The sequence below is a fragment of the Panthera tigris genome, chromosome X (genome assembly GCF_018350195.1).
Source record: "Panthera tigris isolate Pti1 chromosome X, P.tigris_Pti1_mat1.1, whole genome shotgun sequence".
In the NCBI taxonomy this organism is placed as follows: Eukaryota; Metazoa; Chordata; class Mammalia; order Carnivora; family Felidae; genus Panthera; species Panthera tigris.
Genome location: NC_056677.1, coordinates 1,989,940 through 2,014,998, shown reverse-complemented (window position 1 = coordinate 2,014,998; position 25,059 = coordinate 1,989,940). Strand labels below are relative to the sequence as shown.

The window sequence follows — 25,059 nt, the reverse complement described above, 5'->3', positions numbered from 1 at the left end:
TAACAGACCGTCCCTAAACAATTTTTAATGAATTTCTAAATAAACGAATGTTTTCTTTAAAATCGTTTTTTTTTTTCAATTTTTTTTTTAACGTTTATTTACCTTTGAGACAGAGAGAGACAGAGCATGAACGGGGGAGGGTCAGAGAGAGAGGGAGACACAGAATCTGAAACAGGCCCCAGGCTCTGAGCTGCCAGCACAGAGCCCGACGCGGGGCTCGAACTCACGGACCACGAGATCATGACCTGAGCCGGAGTCGGCTGCCCAACCGACTGAGCCACCCAGGCGCCCCTAAAACCGTTTTTTAATGCCTAAAAACAATGAAACCCATCCCGAACCCCCAAAACCTCAAACCACACCTTGTTTACACATCAAGAGATGGGTTTGTCTGCACACAGCAGCAGGAAGTGCTTGGGGTGGGGTTGGCTGTAGGTGGCAAAAGTCCCAGTGCGCGTGGCTTTGACAAGTCTAGGAGGTGACGTTCTGGAAGGTGGACGAGGGGAAGATTCTTCTGGCTTCACTCGTGCAGACTTCACGCGTCTTCACTGATCGAATGCATTTTGAGGTAGTCTGAGTACTTCACGCAAACTATGACTTGCCACTGTCCCCTGGAAAAGAGGCATGTGGAAGACAGCATCCCTGAGTGTCTTTCCCAGGGAGGACCTGACATGTCCCATGACACACGTTCTTCTCCTGCCCTCCCCAGTTAAGAAGTGGGGTCAATGTCCTTCCCCCCACCTTGAGACGGCCTCACCCTGGCCCCCATGGGTGATCTCATTTCAAGATCCCTATTGACATCTACAAAGACCCATTTTCCAACTAAGGTCCTATTACCAGGTTCCAGGTTGGCACATCTTTTTTTGGGGGGGGGTGGGGTGTGCGGGGTGGGCTAGGGAGGTATCCTCGTTCAGCCTCGTTCAGAACATGTTCTATTAAACACAAGATTCAGAGCCCATGTCCATTGACCTTGCAACAACATGGCAGAAGGCCGACGTTTTGGCGAAGGATTGGTGAACCCCGTACTGGGGATTCACATTTATGCAGAAGCCTTCGGATTCCCTAATGACGACACTGACACCGTAGGCATTGTAGACCGCTCAGAAGCACTTTCAAATCCGATCTATACCCATCCCGCAGTCGAGATGGCTTCCTGATCTGCATTAAAATGCCCCCTGTCCTCTCATAGAAGGCTGGGTCCATTGACAGACCAGTTTCCCCCAAAGTGTGCGACTCAGTGCACTGAACACTGTTTTCAGTCTTGAGGAAATCGGAGTCTCTTTTCACGGTCTCTGGACAAACCCACAGATACCCTTCCCGTTTCATAGCGAAAGCCCTGCAGTACAGAGTTTTGTGAACTCCGGCCTACACAGCAGATAAATCCATTCCGAAACGTGTGTTTATGTCCGTATTCCTCAGGGATGTGACAGCACGGAAATTCCTTATCCCATGAAGGTCTGTTCTCTTCATATTTACCCAAGCTTCTCTGCAAAGCTTACATCATCTTTCTTCCAACGCCTTTGGCAAAATCCCAAACAAGATACACAGCACGCCCCAGCACTCGTTTGTATAATGAGCTGCTGTTTGTTATGTAAATGCATCCTGCCCTCGGTGGTGGTGGTGGCCCCAATATATAGATATATAAGCATGAGGCACAAACTTTGTTGTCCCATATCTGGGTTTGATTCCAGCCGTGAGCTACGGGCTAATGCGGGATCTCTCTCTCTGTTCTTGCGAACGATGGGGTGGGATGTTTTCAGGGCACATGTTGGAAACTTCCAGCATTATCTGCATTTATTGGGGACTATGCCCCTGTTGCCTAAGGCTGTCCTGAACTGGACTTCTCGGGGGTCATACCGACTGCCTCACTGTATCACCACAGGGACATCTTCCAAGATGCAGTCAGGGTCTCAGCCTTCCATGGGGGTGCGGGATGGGGGGCTGAGTCTGGACCCTTGTGGTAACAGTGACCCCCAGAAGCGACCTCATCCCAAACAGGCTGTGTGCCGTCGGCAGGGTCTGTGTGCTGAGAATGCAGATGTCCACAGTCTCGCGGCCCTCGGCTGCTGGACCACGTCCTTCATCTTGGACACTGGGACTCTCCCCACGGTGCTGTTGACTCAGGAATACGTTCAAGGCGCTTCTTCCCTTCCCTCTTCCCAGACCCGTTTCTTGTGGGAACTTGACCCTGGACGGGAGGGCTCCAGAGTGTCATTTCTGCAGTCCTGAGGAAGCTTAACGTTTCCGCAGCTCTATCATATACCAACAAACCCTCCCTGCATCCCAACACGCGGCTGAGCTCCGTGGGTCCCTGGCCTCGGCCCCCAGGTCCCACCCAGGACACACAGAGTTGATGTCTTTCGCACCCTTGCCCAAGAGCACCCTTGGGCATCATCTTTGACCCCAGCCCGGTGCGTTCCTGAGGAATACTTACCTGCAACGTCGTTTCGTCTAGTCCTTACAAATCTCAAGGCATCTTACAGTGACGACTGTCGTTCTAAATGCAAAAACAAAGCAACAGTAATTAGTGGCATCAGATATTCCCAGCCCAGCATCTGGAGCCCCACGTGGGTTGCTCTAATTATACCCAAGAAGCCATAAAAAATCGGAGTGGGCAGATCTTTCTCTCTGTCGAATGTGGGACCTATCGCGTTTGCTACAGGGACCTTATTTTTTGTTTTATTATTTTACTTTATTTTATTTTGCTTTATTTTATTTTACTTTATTTTATTTTATATATTTTATCATTTTATTTTATTTTATTGTTTTATGTTATTTTATATTATTATTTTAGTTTATTTATTCTTTTATTATTTTGTTATACTATTATTTTGTTTTATTTGATCATTTTATTTTATTATTATTTTATTTTATATATTTTATCATTTTATTTTATTTTATTTTATATACTTTATCATTTTATTTTATTATTTTATTTTATATATTTTATCATTTTATTTTATTTATTATTTTATTTTATATTATTATTTTATTTATTATTTTCTTATTTTAGTTTATTTATCATTTGATTTTATTATTTTATGTTATACTATTATTTTGCTTTATTTTATTATTTTATTTTATTATTTTATATTAATATTTTGTTTTATTATTTTATTTTATATATTTTATCATTTTATTTTATTTTATATATTTTATCATTTTATTTTATTTTATTATTTTATGTTACTTTATATTATTATTTTAGTTTATTTATTGTTTTATTTTATTATTTTATGTTATACTATTATTTTGTTTTATTATTTTATTTTATTATTTTATTTTATTGTATATATTTATCATTTTATTTTGCTATTATTTTATTTTATATATTTTATAATTTTATTTTATTTTATATATTTTATCATCTTATTTTATTATTTTATTTTATATATTTTATAATTTTATGTTATACTATTATTTTGTTTTATTTTATTATTTTATATTAATATTTTGTTTTATTATTTTATTTTATTTTATTTATTTTGAAAGAGAGAGAGAGCAGGGGAGAGGCAGACAGAGCTCGAGAGAGAGAACCCCAAGCTGGTTCCGAGCTCAGTGTAGACCCCCTGAGATCGTGACCTGAGCCAAAATTAAGAGTCGGATGCTCAACCGACTCAGCTGGCCAGTCTCCCCTCAATTACTATATTTAAAAAACGATTACACAAGAACATCTTCTGTTCAGAAACTCAAACTGAACAGAAGGGGTTGAGTGTAATCCCTCCCACCACCCTGAACTGATTTACCCTCCTCAGAGCAAAGCCCTATTTTTCAGGATCCATTCAGCGCTGTCTGCAAAAATCGTGTACGAACCCTAGAAACGCATATGCTTTTACACCCTTATAATGAAAGAATTGTTCATTGTTTATTTGCAATTCACAGTCAAGTGGTTATGTAGTAACTACCTCCCTAATGCAGTATTCTGCATTATACGGAAACAATTATTAACTGTTTACCTGAAATGCAAATTCGTCTTGGCGTTTAGCAGCAGTATGTCCCAAACATCACATAGGCACATATTTCATACATATATTATCTGACATTCAGATTTAAGTGGACATCCTGCATTTTTAAAGGATTTTATGTTCTTTATTTTTTTAAGATTTTTATTTTTTTTTACGTAATGTCTACAGCGAAAGTGGGGCTCGAACCCACAACCCCGAGGTCAAGAGTCACACGTTCCACCAACCGAGCTGGCCGGGTGCTTCTCATGTACTTTTGTTTGCTTCTAGGGACACACCTTTTGTGTGTCCCTGCTACCTGCCAAGGTCAGGCCACATTGTCCCTGTCACTCCCCAGACAGGTGCTCATGGACTACCTCCCTCCTTCAGGTCCTTGTTCAAATCCCAGCATCTGAGATAGATACACACGTACGTCCCCCTCTCTATGTGGACATATTCCCGTGTCTCTGCACACACAGAAAACCGTATGATACATACGATTACCATACACTTATGTCCATGTAATTATATGTATCTAGGGCATCCAGGCAATTACTGACTTGCAAACCCTCTCCTCCCCCTGGCTCTCCACCTTGCTATTTCTGGTTTTCCAGCCTCCGTGTCACATCCTCTAACCATCCACGGCTGGCCAGTGGAATCTGACCCCGTGAGATGGGGATCTTGGCCGGCTCACCTCGGCTTCATCCAAGTGCCCACATCAGGAGTGCCATCTTTTTTTTTTTTATTTATTTTATTTATGTCGAGAGAGCGCAGAGAGCAAGGGAGAGACAGAGAATTCCAAACGAGCTCTGTGCTGTCAGTACAGAGCCCAACGCGGGGCTCGAACTCAGGAACCGTGAGATCTCCACCTGAGCCGAGATCAAGAGTCAGATGCTCAACTGACTGAGGCCCCCAGGAGCCCCCAGACTTTGGTACTGGAAACTCTGTTGCAGTGGCCCGTCTCCCTGAGACACCTTCACGCACCTGGGCGCATATCCCCACACACAGTCGGACAGAGCAGCATCTTATAGTCATACACAGCACCCCGTGTAGGTTGCGTCTCTGGGGACCGCCACACCTTCCAAGTCACAGTATGGGATTGAGGGCAGAAAGGGCAGAAAGGTACCTTTCACGTTAACATTTGCCTTCAAAATTGGCTTCTGTACTTTTAGGGGCACCTGGGTGACTCAGTCGGTCAAGCCTCCGCCTCTTGGTTTCGGCTCAGACGCTCTCATGATGTGTGGGTTCGAGTCCCACATCGGGCTCTGCACTGACAGCGGGGAGCCTGCTTGGGATTCTCTCTCTCTCTACTCCTCCCCACCTCAAAACAGGCAAAGGAAGTTAAAAAAATAAGTGAAAGTAGCTTATATACTTTTAAATTATATATACTTCAAATGATTATAAATATAGGTGTAAATACCTATATACCAACCTAAATATGTACAAAGATGTGTACTTGTGGCTTTATACATATTTAGGTTGGTATAGATTTATGTATGTATACCTATTTGTCTACTGTGCATACATATATGTATATAATATACATCTAATATACATATAATATATAACTATGTATAAACTATATATGTATATAGTATGTATAAACTATACATATAAATTATATATAAAGTATATATATATATACTATATACGTATAATACATAACTGTATAAACTATATATGTATATACTATGTATAAACTATACATATAAATTATATATAAAGTATATATATATACTATATACATATAATACATAACTATGTATAAACTATATATGTATATACTATGTATAAACTATACATATAAATTATATATAAAGTATATATCTATATACTATATACATATATGTAACTGTATAAACTATATATGTATATACTATGTATAAACTATACATATAAATTATATATAAAGTATATATATACTATATACATATAATACATAACTATGTATAAACTATATATGTATATACTATGTATAAACTATACATATAAATTATATATAAAGTATATATATATACTATATACATATAATATGTAACTGTATAAACTATATATGTATATACTATGTATAAACTATACATATAAGTTGTATATGAAGTATATATATACTATATACATACTATATATAATATATATACACTGTATATATACTACATACAAACTATATATAACATACACATACTGTTTGAAGACTTGAAATCCCCACGCCCTTGTCCGCATAACGTCTACTGGGTATGCCAGTATCTTTTCAGGTGCAATACCAAACTATTTTTAAATTTTTTTTAATGTTTTTTTATTTATTTTTGAGACAGAGAGAGACAGAGGATGAACGGGGGAGGGTCAGAGAGAGAGAGGGAGACACAGAATCTGAAACAGGCTCCAGGCTCTGAGCTGTCAGCACAGAGCCCGACACGCGGCTCGAACTCCCGACCGTGAGATCATGACCTGAGCCGAAGTCGGACGCTTAACCGACTGAGCCACTCAGGCGCCCTACCAAACTATTTTTAAAGTCCCGGCTTTATCGGGACAAAACCTCATGCCCACGTCATGACAGTTCTCCGTTTCTCAGAAGCCGAGAATCCTGGCTCTCACGCGGGTTCTTGCTCATAAACATTAACCTCTGTTTGCGGGTTGTGATGCACGCTTTGGGAGGACGATGCTGGCCCATTCCAGAGGCATTACACCACCAAATCTTTTTCCTCCAAGGCCTGGGACACGCGTTTCTCTTTACTCACACCTCTGGCACGGCCATCACCCCACTTCTCAAGTTTTCGTCCTTATGAGTTTTGCCCTGATAAGTCCTGCAGACTGAGTAAAACCATCCGGTTTGCACATAAGCCCTGATGGCCCTCCTGGAAATGGTGATTAACTGTAAAACCACAGCTCCTCACCAAGGCCCAGGCTGACTACATGGACATCTACCACTTTGCAAAAACTGGTTTCCAAACCTCTCCAATTTCTTCTCTTAGTCCGCTTCCTCATTACAAGGAAATTTGGGAAACATTGAAAAAAATTATAGAGAAATTATAATCCAGACACAACCTTTTTGACATTTTCCTACCTTTTTTTTTTTTTTTCCAGGTCATTTTGTTTTATGATGAAGATCGGAGTATGTGATAGCATTTAGATTACCACCTAGATTACTTAAAATTACTTTTTTTTTTCTATTTATCAAGGGTGTGATATTTTTCTCTATCATTAAAAAACTGCCTTAAATAATGGATGTGTTAGATTGCCATAACAGAACACCACAGCCTGGGATTAACACAACACACATATTGTCTCGGGGTCCTGGAGGCTGGGAGTCTGAGATCCAGGTAGGGCTGGAGGCTGGAAGGTTGAGATACAGGCAGGGCTGAGGCTGGGAGTCTGAGGTCCAGGCAGGGCCGAAGCTGAGAGGCTTAGGTCCAGGCATGGCTGAGGCTGGGGGTCTGAGATCCAGGCAGGTCTGAGCCTGGGGGTCTGAGATCCAGGAGGGGCTGAGGGTGGGGGGTCTGAGATCCAGGCATGGCTGAGGCTGGGGGTCTGAGATCCAGGCAGGTCTGAGCCTGGGGGTCTGAGATCCAGGAGGGGCTGAGGGTGGGGGGTCTGAGATCCAGGCAGGGCCGAAGCTGGGGGTCTGAGATCCAGGCAGGTCTGAGCCTGGGGGTCTGAGATCCAGGAGGGGCTGAGGGTGGGGGGTCTGAGATCCAGGCATGGCTGAGGCTGGGGGTCTGAGATCCAGGAAGGGCCGAGGCTGAGAGACTGAGATCCAGGCAGGGCCGAGGCTGGGTGTCTGAGGTCCAGGCAGGGCCAAGGCTGGGAGACTGAGGTCCAGGCAGGGCCGAGGCTGGGAGTCTGAGATCCAGGCAGGGCCGAGGCTGAGAGACTGAGATCCAGGCAGGGCCGAGGCTGGGTGTCTGAGGTCCAGGCAGGGCCGAGCCTGGAAGTCTGAGGTCCAGAAGGGCCTGAGTCTGGGACTCTGACGTCCAGGAGGGACTGAGCTTGGGGTCTGAGATCCAAGCAGGGCTGAGCCTGGGAGTCTGAGATCCAGGTAGGGCTGAGGCTGGGACTCTGACGTCCAGGAGGGGCTGAGGATGGGAGTCTGCGATCCAGGCAGGGCCGAGGCTGAAGGTCTGAGATGCAGGCAGGGCTGAGGCTGGGAGTCTGATATCCAGGCAGGATCGAGGCTGGGGGTCGGAGATCCAGGCAGGACTGAGGCCGGGGGTCTGAGGTCCAGGAGGGGCTGAGGATGGGAGTCTGCGATCCAGGCAGGGCCGAGGCTGAGGGTCTGAGATGCAGGCAGGGCTGAGGCTGGGGGTCTGAGACCCAGGCAGGGCTGAGGCTGGGGGGTCTGAGATCCAGGCAGGGCCAGGCGGGGAGGCTGAGATTCAGGCGGGGCTGGAGGCTGGGAGAATGAGGTCCAGGCGGGGCCGAGTCTGGGGGTCCGAGATCCAGGCAGGGCCGAGGCTGGGGGTCCGAGATCCAGGCAGGGCCGAAGCTAGGGGTCCGAGGTCCAGGCAGGGACGCGGCTGGGAGTCTGAGATCTGGGCATGCTGAGGCTGGGAGGCTGAGATCCAGGCAGGGCCGAGGCTGGTTCCTACTGAGGCCCTCTAGGAGTGTATGTCTGTGTCCTAATGTTCTAAGGACCCCAGTCCTATGGGATCAGGACCCCCCACCTGATCTCATTTTAACCTCAGTCCCCTCTTTAAAGACCCCACCCCAAATAGAACCACATCCTGAGGTGGCTTCCACGTGTGAATTTTGGGGGACGCTATTCAGCCCATAGCCACGGGTATCTTTGATCACAAAGCTTTCGACGTTCTCCAAAATTTAATTTTAAACATAAATTTGTAGACATAACATGACTGGGCCTAAATGTATGGTCATTTCTAACACAGTACGTCCTTCTGCTAACGGACATTACAGCTAAAAGTGTGTGAGAATTCTCTTGTGGGCAGGGAGTAACCCATGCTTCTAGTATTAGATGGATTTCCAAAATCAGCCGCCACGTTTGTTCTTTGATACATTTCTTCCATCCCTTTCTTTTTCTCCCTCTCTGAATGTCCCTTATCTATGCACTTCTTGGGGTTTAATTCTGCATTAATACCCTTCGACCACATATCAGTCAGCATATACGTTTTTAATTTCATTTATATTTCCATAACTTTCTTACGTGTTTGGGTGGTCGTGTCTTTTTTTTTTTAATTTTTTAATTTTTTTTAATGTTTGTTTTAAATGTTTCCATTTAGTTTTGAGACAGAGAGAGACAGAGCATGAGCAGGGGAGGGGCAGAGAGAGAGGGAGACACAGAATGTGAAGAATGGCTGGTGGAAAAGCAGGCTGTGTTTTGCAGGGGACAGCAGGGCAGGCCGGGCACGCGGGCCAGTGCGGTGACCCCGGGGGTTTTGTCGATGGTATTTTCAAGTTCACAGTTCTTGTCATGTTGCTTTGTCAGACTCTTTAGTTACTTCAAAGCTTCAGCGACTAGCCCGGGAGCAAGGCGTCCAGGCAGAGCTATGTGACCCAAGTGATCAGGGCAGGCCGTTGGTTTGCATTTTGCCAAGCGTTATGCACCTGTGTGAGCTCAATAGCACGGCTTAGATTTTTCCAGAAACGTCTCCAGCATCTGAGGACCGAAACCTCTCACGCACATCTCGGGGAAGAGTGAACTCAGCAAAGTCTAATTCCAGGCTGGTGCGGCCCAGACAGCGTTCCCCCTCTCTGTGCTTCCTCTACGGTTTCCTTTGAAATCACTTTCTAGAAGCCTCGGACTAAATAGGCACGTTCAGAAGCGTTATTTTTAGAAGTCCGCGCTCCATGCAAGAATAAGCCTGTCTGCTCAGATTTTTAAGCTTTACTTTGGAGAGACGGTGCCTTAGGGTTTGGCTTGACTTTAGTGATTGATGATTCATTGATTTTCCTTAAATGCCCAATTATCGGATTGCTCATGTTTCTACCCAGTGAGTTAATTGCTGTGAGCCCATTTGGAACTCGCGACCTTCCTGCCCAGGGAAGGGTTTGTGAGGTCTCCAGGGTGAAAGCTTCATTTCCATCACCAGCCTGGGTATTTATTTCTTTTTTCTTTTTTTTGTTTTTCATTTATCTTTAAAAAAAAATTTTTTTTTTTTTTTAATGTTTGTTCACTTTTGAGAGAGAGAGGGCAGGGGCACAGAGAGGGAGACACAGAATCCGAAGCAGGCTCCAGGCTCCGAGCTGTCGGCACAGAGCCCGACATGGGGCTCGAACCCACGATCCGTGAGATCATGACCTGAGCCGAAGCTGAACGCTTAAGTCACTGAGCCACCCAGGCGCCCCGAGAGTGGGCCCTTCCAGATCATTTGGTTTCAAGACGTATGTTGGGCCAGGGCGGCATTTCTTTTTTTTTTTTTAAATTTTTTTTAACGTTTTTTATTTATTTTTGAGACAGAGAGAGACAGAGCATGAACGGGGGAGGGGCAGAGAGAGAGGGAGACACAGAATCGGAAGCAGGCTCCAGGCTCTGAGCCATCAGCCCAGAGCCTGACGCGGGGCTCGAACTCACAGACCGCGAGATCGAGACCTGAGCTGAAGTCGGACGCTTAACCGACTGAGCCACCCAGGCGCCCCCAGGGCGGCATTTCTGATACAAGTGAGGGTGTAACATGGGGTCCCCCGACCCCCCGAGAGCCAGCTACCGAAATACAGCCCTGGGGTGTCTGTGCAGGCTGCTTGCGGAAGACGGTGACTCAGCGGGGCTCACACTGGAGCAAGCCTCCATGACTGTGGCCACACATACAATTATAAAGCAAGTTTCATCATCTCTGATTAGTCACCAAGGGTCCGCCTCCATGCACAGAGGCCCAAGTCCCCGGGATGGTAAGAGAACATGGCCCACGAACCATGAATTCCCATGAATTCCCAACGCATTAAACCAACACAGACCCACCAGGGGCCGTCCAGTGACCGGGAAGAAACCAGAAGCAGAAGATTGCAAAGCTAAGAGCAGTAAATGCTGGCCAGTCCTGGAAACCCTCCTTGCTGGCCAAAGGGTCATCGGTGATCAGCGAAAACTCGCAAACCCCGATACATGGCTTTGCCACAGCTCATCTGAGAAAGTGGGGAGAGATGTACTGACAATGCAAAAATGACCCTGTTATATTCTTAGTAAACACGGGACACCTGGTACAGGGCTTCACCTGAATTACAGGAAAATCTAGCTGCTGAAATCTGAAACCCTAATCCCGTAGCTAAACATCCATCAGAATTTTCTGCCTGCCCGCAAAGAGCAAAGCCTAAGTGGGCATATTTCCAGGCATCCAGCGATAGAAATATTTTCATCCCTGGCTGCGTCCACATTCAAAGCATTCCTACGTTGTTGAAAGGATTGCTTTCCAGAAGTCCTGGGAAGGCTTCTTCCAACCATGTATTCAAACCCACCTGTATATTTCCAAAATATGAGTTTACCCGAGTGAGAGACGCTATACAGACATGTATTTAACTCAAAAGTATATATATGTATTTTTTGCATATATAAATATGCTTATGAATATAGACTGCCATTTCTGTAAAGGCAGCCGAATGCTTGTTGTTTAGAATATATGTATTAGAATTTATAGTGAAATATATTAGAATATATATTATACAATATTAGAATACAATGTATAATATATCTAACATTATATATAACTTGTAACGTCTGAAGGCAGCTGAACATGTTTTTTTTTACTTGTTTAACTAATCAATTTATTTTTTATTTTATTTTACTTTTTAAAAAAATTTTTTTAACGTTTTTATTTATTTTTGAGACAGAGAGAGACAGAGCATGAATGGGGGAGGGTCAGAGAGAGGGAGACACAGAATCCGAAACAGGCTCCAGGTTCTGAGCAGTCAGCACAGAGCCCGACGCGGGGCTCGAACTCACGGACCGCGAGATCATGACCTGAGCCGAAGTCGGACGCTTAACAGACCGAGCCACCCAGGCGCCCCTCAATTTATTTTTTAAAGTTTATTTGTTTTCGAGACAGAGTGAGTGGGAGAGGGACACACTGAGAGAGAGAGAGACAGAATCTCAAGCTGGTTCCAAGATGTCAGCACAGATCCCAATGCAGGGCTTGAACTCACGAACCATGAGATTATGACCTGAGTGGAAATCAAGAGTCAGATGGTTAATTGACTGAGGCACCCCAATGCCCCTGAATATGTTTCTTAGAATAGAAATGTTAGAATGTATAATAAAATATATTAAAATATACATAATAAAATATATTGGAATATATTACAGAATGTTAGAATATATATAATACTCAATATTAAATATATATACATATATATATATAATGTATATGTATGTACATACAAGTTGTAAAGTCTTTGAAGGGCCATAAGCATGTCTTTTAGAATATACATAGTAGATGGGGCGCCTGGGTGGCTCAGTCGGTTGAGCATCTGAGTTCGGCTCAGGTCATGTTCTTATGGTTCATGAGTTTGAGCCCCGTGTCGGGTTCTGTGCTGACAGCTCAGGGCCTGGAGCCTGCATTGGATTCTGTGTCTCCTTCTCTCTCTGTCCCTTCCCTGTTCATGTTCTGTCTCCCTCTCTCTCAAATATAAAATAAAACACAAAAACATTTAGAATATATATAGAATACATGTCATAAAACACATTAGAATACATATTATAGAATATATCCGAATATAACATACACAGTATGTAATATAATAAGTACAAAGCCTGCAAAGGTAACTATATACCTTTTAATTAAAAAAAAATTTTTTTAAGTTTGTGTATTATCTTTTGAGAGAGAAAGACAGTGAGAGCAGGGGAGGCACAGAGAGAGAGGGGGAGGGAGAATCCCAAGCAGGTTCTGTGCTGTCAGTGCAGAGCCTGATGCAGGGATCAAACCCACAAACCGTGAGATCACGACCTGAGCTGAAACCAAGAGTCGGACGCTTAACCGACTGAGCTACCCAGGCGCCCCTGTACTTTTTAATTTTAACTCACTATCTCTACAGTCATACACACACACATCACACATACGTATACACACACACATGTACAAGTATATACCTAACTCTTCCAAAAGAACGACACGTATACATACTCCTGCTGGCTTAGAAAACTACACATTTATTCCTCTAGTATTGAACACCTGGACGGGTTGCTGCGTGAACCTCCGGTTCACGTGTGCCTTCCCTGCACCCAAACGTCATGTCGCAGCCCAGAGGCTGTACTGACCCCTTAATGCCTAGCTTACAGGGTTTTGTTTTGTTTTTTTTCTGTTGTCTTTCCGAGTCATATGCTGTGGTTTCTGAAGAACTTTTATGATCGTCCCGGATGAAAGCTGCTTTTGTACAGCAAGGTGTTGCCCGAAGCTGGCCAGGATATTTATAGGAAGACGTAGGTATGTGGTCAGGCTCAGGGGTGGGAGAGGACTGAGTCACGTCAACTGGGCCACCTGGCCTTATAATGATCCTGAAAGTTTTTCTGGAACCCTTGCTGCCTGGGTGCAATAGGAAAGGAAAAAAGCATGTCCCTGATTGACCCAGACTTGACCACCAAGCTTAGTCCCCTAGCACCATCGCAGGGGCAAGTCCCCGGGGACCATCCTGAAACCTCCCCCCCCCCCCCCCCCAACCCCTCCGCAGGGCAGGGCCAGGCAGGACCTGGTGCCCAGAGCCCCTCCTAGTTCCAGCCCGGTGCCCTCGGCCTGCTCAGGGCGCGCATTTTTTTTTTTTTCCACCTCTCTGGCAGTAAACGACCAGACCCAGCGCTCTGCCTAAAGCCCTGGGGAAAATGCCACCCACAAAGTGTAGACGAAGGGTGGGGCGAAGCTGGCAGCCCGGGGCCAGAACGCCACACCCAGAGCCGGGTTCTGGTTTCCTGTCGCCCCTCCCACTTGGCCAAGCCCGGCAGGCATGGCCTAGTCTCGGTGAAACGCTTCGCTTCTGACTTAGACGTGGCCTTGCCTTCTGGACCGGCCGCCCCTGCCCTCCCCGAGCGGACAGGGTGGCCAGACACAAAACAGGACGCGCCGTGACATTCCAAGTTCTCATACACACTAGTCGTTTATTCTGGAAGTGTGCCCACATGGGATCTCGGACACGCTTAAACGGGGGCGGGTGCGTGGGAGACGGAGCTGTAAATGCAAATGGCCTGGGGCGCCCTGCCTTCCTTCCCCACATTGTGCCCGGTGTCCTGAACACAGGGAGCCGTCAGAGTTGGGGGCACTGCCTTCGGGCGTCCGAGCTCTTAAGTCTGCCTCTGGTTGCTTTTGTTTCGGAAATAATCATGGGTTGTTAGCAAAGCTTGCGGGAAACTCACGGGGCGGGGGGGGTCCTGCGCGCTCGCCCCGCCCCTGCCCACCCCTTCGCCTCTACTCCCGCCAGCATCTTGTACCAGTTTGGCTCACCCCCCCCCCCCCCCCGCCCAGGAACCAGGAAGCCGACCTGGGCGGGGTCTTAGGATTCGCCAGACCCGGCAAGCGCCCCAGGGGCAGCGCGGGCCGCGCGCCCTGGGCGCACTCAGCTCCCGCTCCAGTTGGATCTTTTAAGTTTACTTTAGTGCCAGCCACGCCCTCCCGGTGCCCAGCCCGCCCCGCCTGCCGGCCTTCCGGGCGAGCTCGGCGGGGACCCCAGCCCCCGGGGGCGCGCGAGGGGGCGCGGCCACCACCCCAGCGCCGCCCGCCCGCGCGCCCCGGCCTGGCGGGGGCGGCTCCGGGGCGCGGCGGGGGCGGAGCGCGGCGGCGGCGGCGGCGGCGGCGGCGGCGGCGGGGACGCCCCGGTCCCCGGGCCGGGCGCGGGCGGGCGGGAGAGCGCGCGGCCCCGCCCAGGCCGCTTCCGCCCGCCCCCCCCCCCCTCCCTCGGCGCGCACGCTGCGCCCGCGCGGGTGGCCGCGGACTCGGGAGGCGAGGGATGAACCGGGACCCCGCGTCGCCCCCGCCGGCCCGGGCCGCGCCCCCCGCCTCGGCCGCGCCGCCCCCGCCCCCGCCCCCGCCGCCGCCCGGGCCCCCGGGCCCGCCCTCCGAGGCCGCCGGCTACTCCCACCAGCTGCTGCTGCTGCTGCTGCTTCAGTGAGCGCCGCCCCGCGCCCCGCCATTGTCCCCGCCGCTCCGCCGGGCCGCGGGGGACGCGCATGGGTGGACGCCGCTGATGCCGCCGCCGCCGCCGCGCCGCCCTCCGAGGCTGCGTCCCGCCGAGCCCGGCCCCGCGCGCTCCCCGGACTGGAGCGCGCCCCCATGGAGGCGCCCGGGCTGGCCAAGGCGGCCAAGGCGGCCAAGGCGACCGAGCCCGAGGCCCCGGGGGGCCGTGCCGACGCCCCCGACGGCGCGCCCGCGCTCTGCCCCAGCCCCGAGGCGCCCTCGCCGGAGCCCCCCGCCTACCGCCTGCAGGACTTCGACACGCTGGCCACCGTGGGTGAGTAGGGCGCGCGGGGCACCCGGCCCGGGGGGACGCTGGCGTCAGACAAAGGGCGCGCGTGTGCCGTCGCCCGGCCGTCCCCCTGACCGGCCCTGGCCGCTCGCGTCTGCGCGGGGGGTCCCGGCCGTGCGCCCCTGGCCCCTGTGGGCGCCCCGAGACCCGGAGCCAGTCCCCTTCCAGCCCCCCGCGAGCCTCCCCGCCTGCGGGGCGCCCGAGCCCCGCGCCCCAGAAACCCCTTTAGGTAGGACTCCCGTCCTCCCCGGCCGCCCCAGGTGTCCGTGGCACCCGACGTCACGAAAGTTCCTGGGGGGGGGGGGTGGGGTCACCTCACGTTGGGGTCGTCGCCCGCCCTCCCAGCCAGGGGCCCCGAGCGACCGAGGCGGCGGCCACACGCACCTGCACAGCTCTTTCTGGGCAGCGTCCCTGTGTCCAGCGGCAGGATGCTTCCGCGTAGACCTCACCGGGGGCTTGGCGGGGACAGGTGTCCCGGGGCGCCCGTCACGGGGCGGGCGGGGGGCGGCGAGGGACACGGACGCCTTGAGCGCCTGAAAGTTGGGGCTCCTTCCCGGACACTGATTTCCCTTTGTCTCGTCCCTTTGACTTGCATGTAATTTCCAGCGAGTTCCCTGGGCGCGCGGATCCCCAGACGCGCTGGCTTATGGGGCCGCCCCGAGTGGGGTCAGAAAACCCCGACCGCACGGCGGTGCCCGGTTCAGGTTGTGGACACCCACCATGGGCCTGTGGCTGCTTAGCACGTCTTTCCGGCCCACAGGGTTCGGGGATGTGCGCTTTGTCAGAAAGCGCGTGGGGAAGGGGCCGTGTCACCCTGGGACAGGGGAGTTCGGGGACTTTCCTGGGTCCCCTAAGCCTGTTTTGGAAAGGAGGAAGCTGGGCGGGGAATCATGAAGCCGTGAACTCGAGGTCGTGGCCTAGGGTCAGTCACCCCGGCAGACGCAGCCAGACCTTCTCTTTTCCCTCTGGGGTCCCCCGCTGCCCTCTGCACTCGGCTGTGAGGAAGGGTCTCCAGGAAACCTGATTTGGGGAGGACGGCCCGGGACGCACCTCCTCTACCTCTCCTTGCTTGCCTGTCGCTGTCTCCCTCATCCTTCCGTCTGTCTGTCTCTCTGTGCCCATCTCCTTCCCTCCCTCCCGGAAGCCGGCTGGTGGAAAAGCGGGCTGTGTTTTGCAGGGGGCAGCAGGGCGGGCCGAGAACGCGGGCCAGTGCGGTGACCCCGGGGGTACGTGGAAATCCGAGTGAACAATGGAAAGTTGCTGGGGGACCCGCCGAGCCTTGGCACGCAGAAACACCCATTGTATTGCTTCTGGGCACAGACATGGCTGTATTGTCAGACGGGCCCCGGGCCACGGGCCAGGACCCCGCGGCAGGGTGTGGGCGGGCTGTGGACCTGACCTCTCCTGCCGCCTGCAGTCACGCGGGGCCCCGTGGGCATAGGTGCCCAGCCGGTCGTCTTGTCCTTAAAAATAGAAGGTCGCCACCTTTGGGGATGGAGAGGGGCGGCTGTGGGAGGGTGACTGCTTCCGTCCAGCTGCCTCTTGGCCTCTCCTACTGGGGACGAGGCTCCTTCCTCAAGGATAACTTCCTGCGGGCTCCAGGGGTGTGGACGGAGAGCTGGGGGCGCGTGTTCAGCTGTTCGGTTACAGAGTGTGGTCAGGGGCCCAGGGGTGTGTGTGTGTGAGAGAGAGAGAGACAGACAGACCCAAGTATGTGTATGTGAGAGACCCAGGGGGTTGTGAGTGACGGAGGTGTGTGTGCAGTTTCTGTGGTGTTGTATCTAACCTTGTGCTTCAATACTGAGGAACCTGAACCTGAGCCCTCTCGGCCCCGGAGACTAAGCCTGGAGGGATCCCCAGCCGTCCCGTCCCGTCCCGTCCCGGCCGTCCCGTCCCGCAGCCTGTGCGTGTCCCCTCCAGGTCCCGATGTAAGGTGCAGTGGGTCCCAGGGGAACGAGCAGCCGGGCGACCTCACGGGGCCCCAGGCCACACGGGCACCCATAGACCACCTGTATGCGCTTTTCCTCATGTGAGTGCAGTGCTCCGTGACGGGAACCCACCCTACACGCGGAGGGAGCACTCCCCAGACGCCCCCAAGCCCTCCGCACCTCTGTTTTCCACCACCGTCCCCACGCCCCAGAACCTTCTGTGCAGGATGATTCGGGACGGAAGGGCACAGCCCGGCTCCGCCCAGAGGACGTTTCCCTTCGTGGTCGCGGCACACAGTGTGGCTTCCCGTTGCCCGTCTCCCCTTGGGTGTGTGACTCACTCTTGTCCTCCCCCTGACCCTGCCGTGTTTTCACCCATCACTTGTGCCTGCCAGCTGGGTGCTCCGGGGGGGGGGCGGGGGCGCCCACAGGACAGGACTGACGAGTCCCCGTCGCAGGTCTGACTTCGGCTCAGGTCATGATCTCGCGGGTCATGAGTTCGAGCATCGGAGCTCCGTGGTGACAGCTCGGAGCCTGGAGCCTGATTTGGATTCTGGGTCTCCCTCCCTCTCTGCCTGTGTCCCGCTTGCCCTCTGTCTCTCTCGCTTGCTCAAAAATACACAAAACAATAAAAAAGTAAAAAATATACTATATGTTTTGAAATAATTATACACTCGCAGGGAATCCCCAAATCCATCCCGTGCACCCTTGGCAAAGCTTCCGTGCGTCCTGATTCCTTCTTGGCCCAAGATCCCAACCAGGATGTTGCTTTTGGTTCAGTCGCAGAGACCGTGAACCATGTGCAAGGCGTCCCAGTTTCTGCAGGCACGGCTTTCAGATTCTGCGGGGGATGCCTTTCTCTCCAGTTTTACCCTGTGCGTTTATTCCCCTATTTATTTATTTATTAAAAAATTTTTAATGCTATTTTTGAGAGAGAGCGAGAGCAGAGGAGGGGCAGAGAGAGAGGGAGACACAGAATCCGAAGCAGCTCCGGGCTCTGAGCCGTCAGCACAGAGCTCGACGCGGGGCTCGAACCCACGCACTGTGAGATCGTGACCTGAGCCGAAGTCGGGAGCTTAACCGACTGAGCCCCCCAGGCGCCCCCATCCTGTGCATGTCTATGGCGGCCAACACCCCCAAGCCGAGGCCAGAGCGAATTCCCTTCACACAGCCTGGGGGCTCATGGTCACCACCTGCTATTTGTTTAGTTCACATGTGGCACAATCACAAAGTTGTATTTCCTCAAGATCGAGGAGACCTTTGTCCGAGAATCACTGACTGTAGGCGGATCTGCCTAAAGTCCTGGCAATCATTTTGCTTCCCCACCAATAGGACTTTCTCCCGCGCTCTTGCTTCCCCCAACTTGGCCCTAATCCCGCTCCCGCTGCCCTATAAGGGCAGCTCCTTAAGGGAGCTCCTATAAGGGAGCTCCTATAAGGGAGCTCATTGCAGCCCCGGGGGGACCCCAGCGTCACAACCTCGCCTAATCGTAAACACGTCCCGAAGGCCCAACAGCAAATGTGAATGCCATGAGGCTGGGGGGCACGGCGGGGACACAAACATTGATCTGCGTCAGTGCGTAACTCCCTCCATCCCCCTCCCCCAGCCCCTGCCTCCGGACATGGGAGGTCAGACTGGACATGGGAGGTCATAGACGACTCAGCTCGAGTTTACGCTGCGCTGAGACAGGTGCACGGTGGGTACCATTGGCGGGAGGAGAGAGCAGCACCGTGGGATCGGGGCCACGGCACGCGGAGGCGGGGGCGGGCCATGCTGGCACGTGGAGGGCACCGTGGGGTCCGCCGTTCCCAGGAGGAGATGTTTGATCGAATCCTGGAAGGTGAGGCAGGGGCTCCCTTGCGGACAAGACCGTGGGCACCGTGGCTGGTCTTCAGGCTTGGGCCGCGTCACCATCCCCTGCAGGGCCGATGCTGGCCCCGCCCTGGAGATTTTTCCTGGGTCCCCTCCCTTGAGCTGGAGCCCGTGACTCTGCATTCCTCACAAGTCCCCAGCGATGCTGCCGACCCATAATGTGCTCTGGAACCCCAGGGCCACCTCGAGGCCCCGTGCACGTGTTCCAGAAGCTCTAAGGAGGTCACTGTGGCCGGTGTGGGGCTGGGCAAGCCGGGACCGGAAAGCACAGAGCAGGGCTGGCCGGGTGTGAGCACTGGGGGAGGGGCTGCAGGATCTTGAGCTGTGACCGCGTCTCCCGTGGGTTCAGAGGTTCTTGTTGGGGCTTGTCGGGGGCAGAGGCTTGGGAGCATGCACCCTTGAGGATGTGGTGGATGGTGGTGTTTAGAATCGGGGACATCTTACCGGGTGCTCGACTTCTGGGACCATTTGGAGGTTGAACCGAGACGATTTGCCGTGTGAAAGTGACCGTATTAGCCCAGTAGAGCCGCTGGGAGACATTGCCACAGAGTGGGCGGCTTAAACCGCAGACCTTGGTCTCTGGCAATTCTGGAGGCTGAAGGTCTGCGGTCGGGATGCGGGCTGATTGGGTTTCTGGTGAGACTTTGCTTCCTGTTTCGCAGATGGCCATTTTCTCATCGTGTCCTCAGGTGGGCTTCATGTGCAAGCTGAACGGGTCGGGGTGGGGACAGGGTGCGTCCTCCCGTGTCTCTTCCTACAGGGACACTTACAAGGGGTTCTGTTGGATGAGGACCTCACCGTTAGAGGACCTCATTTCACGTTTGTTTCTTCCTTAGAAACTTCGTCTCCAAATACAGTCACACTGGGATTTAGGTCTCAAAGACGTGAATTTTGCAGGGGGGGAGGGGACACAGACATTCCGCCTGCAACAGTGACTTAGAGAACTAAGTTATGAGTAACTTCAACTCCAAGGTTTTTGGGTTAAATAATGGGAAAGCTGGTGCTGCATCAGGCAACGGAAGGTGGGCTGTGGATACATCCGTGTTTGAGAGAAGATCACCACATCGTCACCATTCACGTCACCATCACCTCTGTCTATGCTTGTCCCTGACACCTGCCCACATCCTACCTCCTCTATCATGTTAACCACCACCATCATCAACAACACCATCATGATCATGGCCATGGTGACCACCAACACCAACCCTATCGTCATCATGACCATCATGATCATGGCCATGGTGACCACGACCAACAACCCTATCGTCATCATGACCATCATCATCATGGCCATGGTGACCACCACCACCGCCAACCCTGTCGTCATCATGACCATCATCATCATGGCCATGGTGACCACCAACACCAACCCTATCGTCATCATGACCATCATGATCATGGCCATGGTGACCACCACCGCCAACCCTTTCATCATCATGACCCTCATCATCATGGCCATGGTGACCACCACCGCCAACCCTTTCGTCATCATGACCATCTCACCATGACTCACGACCACCACCACCAACCCGATCATCATCACCAACACCATCATCCCCACCTTCCCTTCAACACCTGCCTGCATCCTCCCTCTTTGTACCCTCTTTGTCATGATCACCATGGTCCTCGTCACTTCCGACACTCATGAAACTCTTTTTAATTGAAATTCACGTGACGTAAGATAATTTTGCAGTGAACAAACCCGAGAGCATTCGGCACATTCCCAATATGCAACCCTCCCTTCTGTCTTGTTCTTAAACAGTTCCGTCGCCCCAGAAGGACACCTTCTATGCATTCAGCAATCATTCTTTGCTCCGCTTCGCCCTGCCCTTGGCAACCACCCGCCTACTTTCTGTCTTGATGGGTTTGTCTATTCTGGACGTTTCATGTAAATGGAATCATACAGGTCGGGGCCTTTCTTAATTTGTTTCTTTCACTTGCATGATGTTTTTGAGTTTCGTATGTATAGGTAGTATATTTCAGTATTTCATTCTTGTTTATGATCAAGTAATATTTCATGGAATGGATAGACGACTTTTTTTTTTTTTTTTTTTTTTTACCCTGCCCTTTGAGTTTGCCTAGAGAAACAGCACTGCAGACGGGCAGCTTCAGCAACAGACATTTATTGCTTCACAGTCCCGGAGGTCCCGGAAGTCCAAGATCCAGGTGTGGGCGGGACCGGTTTGTTTTGAGACCTCTCTCTTGGGCGTGTAGACACCATCTTCTCTCTGTGCCCTTACATGGCCTTCCCTCTGTGTGTGTCTACGTCCTAATCTTCTCTTCTCATGAGGACACCTGTCCTACGAGGTCAGGGCCCGCGATACTGACCTCCTTTTACCTGAATCCCCTGTTTTAAGACCCCATCTCCAAATACAGCCACCACAACCCATCAACCCTCAAGGTGCCTTGTGCATTCAGGTAGCACGTCTAGCAAAACTCTGCATGGGGTGTGGGCGTTCTTTCGTCCTTGGGAAGGGATGGCTGGTGAGAGGTGTTACTGGTTCCCAGGGACCCTGCGTGCCGCTCGTGGATCTGGGATGCCGCGCGTTCCAGGGGCTTTCCTGGGGCGCTCTGTGGATCTCCTTCACGCTCCACCGAGAAGGGTGAATGTCTGCCCCATCTGGTGGGATGTCTGTGGGACCTGGTGCATAAATCTGGGTCCCTCCATGTCTTGGGAAGTCACCTTCCGTGACTTCCACGCCGTGTGGTCGGGCAGCCCAACTTTCTCATTCTTTTTTTTTTTGTTTTGGAAAACATTAAATTTTTTTTTTTAATTTTTTTTTTAATTAAAAAAAATTTTTTTTAACGTTTATTTATTTTTGAGACAGAGACAGACAGAGCATGAATGGGGAAGGGTCAGAGAGAGAGGGAGACACAGAATCTGAAACAGGCTCCAGGCTCCCGAGTTGTCAGCACAGAGCCCGATGCGGGGCTCGAACCCACGGACCGCGAGATCATGACCTGGGTCGAAGTCGGACGCTCAACCAACTGAGCCACCCAGGCGCCCCTTTTTTTTATTTTTGAGAGAGAGAGACACAGAGAGAGGGAGACACAGAATCGGAAGCAGGCTCCTGGCTCTGAGCCGTCAGCACAGAGCCCGATGTGGGGCTCGAACTCACAAACCGTGAGATCATGACCTGAGGCCAAGTTGGACGCTCAACTGACTGAGCCACCCGGGTGCCCCTCTAATTCTTTTTTTTTGAAACAATTTTTTTATTATAGTGATATAACAAAATTCACCATTTTAACCAATTTTAAGCGTACAACTCAGTGGCATTAAATTATTCACAGTAGTATGTAACCATAACCACCCCCTACTTCCAACACTCCCGTCGCCCCCAAGTGAAACCCCACACCCATTAAGAAGTCACGCCCTCGTGTCTCCCTTCTTGAGACCCTGCTAACCTCTTAATCGTTTTCTGTCCCTATGAAACCCCTGTTCCAGGAACTTCCTATCAGTGGAGTCCTACGGGGTTAATCCTCATGTGGCTGGCTTCTTTCTCTCAGAGTAACGCCTTCAGGGGTCATCCACGTTGTAGCCTGTGGTAGTGCCTCATCCATGCTTTCGCCCTGCCTTTCTTCTTTCACTACTGGAGAGTGGTCAGTGCACTTATGAACCAACAGTGTGTTAGGGTTGGCGCTCAGGGTCCTGGGCTGAGTGACGGGGACAGAAACCATGCCTCCCCAGCACCGTATTCCCAGCTCCGTATTCACTAAATGGGGTATAGTTTCCTGATGCCTGTGGACCTGGCTCTCCATCCCCACATTTTGCCCACATGGTCCTCGAGCAGGGGTCAGTGAAGGGCTGGGACGCTCCGTGGTCGAGGCGGTCACTCGCCAGATGCACTTTTCACGTAGTGCGGTGGGTGTGTGTTGTGTTTTATTGTGTCCTTTGAGGAGGGCTGCGGGGCTTCAGCCATGAGCACAAGTTTCTGCTGTCCTTTGGCATCAAGTAGGAAGTAGGCACGCCTCACCAAGGCGAGCATCGCCATCATCATCGTGGCCATCATCATCCTCATCATCGCTTCCCAAGCGTGGTGCAGGCTCGTCATTTCAGGGACGGATGGTGGTGGTATTTGTCTGGATTTGGAGCTTGTGCCATTCAGTAGATCTTGAATCTTCCGCATATGCTTCTCTTGAGGCCGCTGAAGAGTCTTCACCACCCCCGCCCCGCCTCTTTGTTCCATCTCCTGGTTTGGGAGTTGGGGTGCGGGGAGGGGTCCCAGAAAGCCCACCGCAAGGTCATCTCTGCTTACTCTCCCATTGTGATCACTCTCGGGGGCCTTGTCTCTACATGAGTCTTCCATGACTGCTCTAACAACTCACTCCACACTTAGTGGCTTAAAATAACACGCATATTTTAAATCCCACAGCTGTGCAGGTTAGGAGTCTGAAGGCGGGTGCCCCTGGGTTCACATCGAGGGTGAGCGGGGCTGCGTTCCCTTCCGGAGGCTCCAGGGGAGAGTCCGGTTCCTTGCTTTCTACAGCTTCTAGATGCTGCCCGCCTTCTTTGGCTCATGACGCCTTCGTCATCTTCTAGTGCAGCATAGTTGGGTCAGGTCTCATGGTTCCGTGTCTCGGGTCCTTGCTTCCCTGCCTCCCTCTCCCACTTGTAAGGACTCACCCACCGCACCGAGGATCGTCTCCCTATTTCGAGTCAACGACTTAGCGTGTGTAATTAGCACCGGGAAACTCAGTTTACCCTCTGCCATGGAAACTAACATTCACACGTTCTGGGGATTTGGGTGACAGGTAGCACGTTGGTGGTGAAGGCATTACTCTGTCTCCGGCACCCGCTTAAGTCGCACCGCTTAGAGAGTGGAGTGGGGTGGGGCGGCTGTGCTCCTGCCTGGCCTTCCCCCTTCTCCAGCCGCACTGACTTCCCTAAATGGACAAACCGCATTAACAATAAAAACTCTTCCATTAGGAGGAGAAATGCTAGGTCTGATTAGCTATGCATGAAGTTCTAAGTGGGGTGTGTGTGAGTGAGAGACGGGGCCGGGGGGGGGGGGTGGTGCAGAGACAAGGGATTCATTGAGTTAATTGACCATCTTACCTCTGTGCCCTCCTCTGCCTGGACTAATTGCCACCTCTGTGGGACCCGTCCCCTGCGCTGGGCAAGCAAAACCAGTTCTCCTGTTACAAGGGAGCCTTGATGGTGGCGTTGCTCAAAGCGGAGGTGACACCACCTTCCCTTCTAGAAGCTTCAGTCCGGCCCTGGCTGCACAGTCAAGACACGCAGCTCTGAACCGGACGGAAGGCTCGCCACGTGGCATCCCGGAAGCAGAGCTGGTGTCCACCTGGAGGAGTGAGATCAGGAGGACAGACAGGATTGTCGGCGAGGAGTCTAGAGCTGCTTGGCTGATTTGATAACACGGGCACTTCTTTTGGCTTAACTTGCCAGGCTTTGTTCTCCGAGTTAGCTCGTGAGACAGTAACACCACCAACACGAGGAAAGGCTGTCAGGAGCTAATTCCGGGAGCCTCTTCCCCTGCTTCCTGTGGGTAGGGGTCTCCGCGTCTGTGCCGGGTGGGATGGACCCCATGGGCCATTTCTGCCTCGGCGTTAGCGCACTTACGTGGAAGTCCAGTTGGCATCCGGATTCCATTTGAAGAGGAGACAACGCGGTCCTTAGCCGCCCGATGCATTTGAAGTTGGCCAGCGATTTGTCCTTTCAAGCCTCCCGAGCTCCGAGACGCGCCCCAGCAGGGCAGCTGTATCAGGGCTGTAAGTGGTGCGCATTCCGGGGTGCAGAAGCCTCCCTGCTCCTCCTGCCCGGACGAGGCCGAGCAGAGACGTTCTTCAGGGTGGGGGGCTGCCTCCAGCCCCGCGGGTCAACCGTGTCCGGGTGTAGGAGTTTCCTGTAGGACCCCTCTGGGCGATCCTTCCAGCTCGGGTGTCCCGTGGGCTCCCCAAGACCTGCTTGGAGCTTCCCA

The 25,059-nt window shown here is 51.5% G+C and overlaps 1 protein-coding gene and 1 long non-coding RNA gene across 3 annotated transcripts in view; one reads left to right on the top strand and one right to left on the bottom strand.

Moving 5' to 3' along the window:
* Positions 1 to 296: 296 nt before the first annotated feature.
* LOC122235251 lies at positions 297 to 17,201 on the bottom strand. The gene is made up of 3 exons (XR_006213360.1): positions 15,708 to 17,201; positions 2,432 to 2,494; positions 297 to 608 (listed from the first exon to the last, which is right to left on the bottom strand). It is a non-coding gene; the product is annotated as an uncharacterized LOC122235251 (long non-coding RNA).
* Positions 15,083 to 25,059, top strand: part of PRKX (protein kinase X-linked) — a 67,294-nt gene continuing 57,317 nt past the window's right edge. For both annotated transcript variants that reach the window (XM_042973871.1, XM_042973872.1), the window contains exon 1: positions 15,083 to 15,308. In XM_042973871.1, coding sequence (XP_042829805.1) covers positions 15,131 to 15,308 — 178 coding nt within the window. In that variant the 5' untranslated portion in view covers positions 15,083 to 15,130. The remainder of the gene's footprint in view (positions 15,309 to 25,059) is intronic.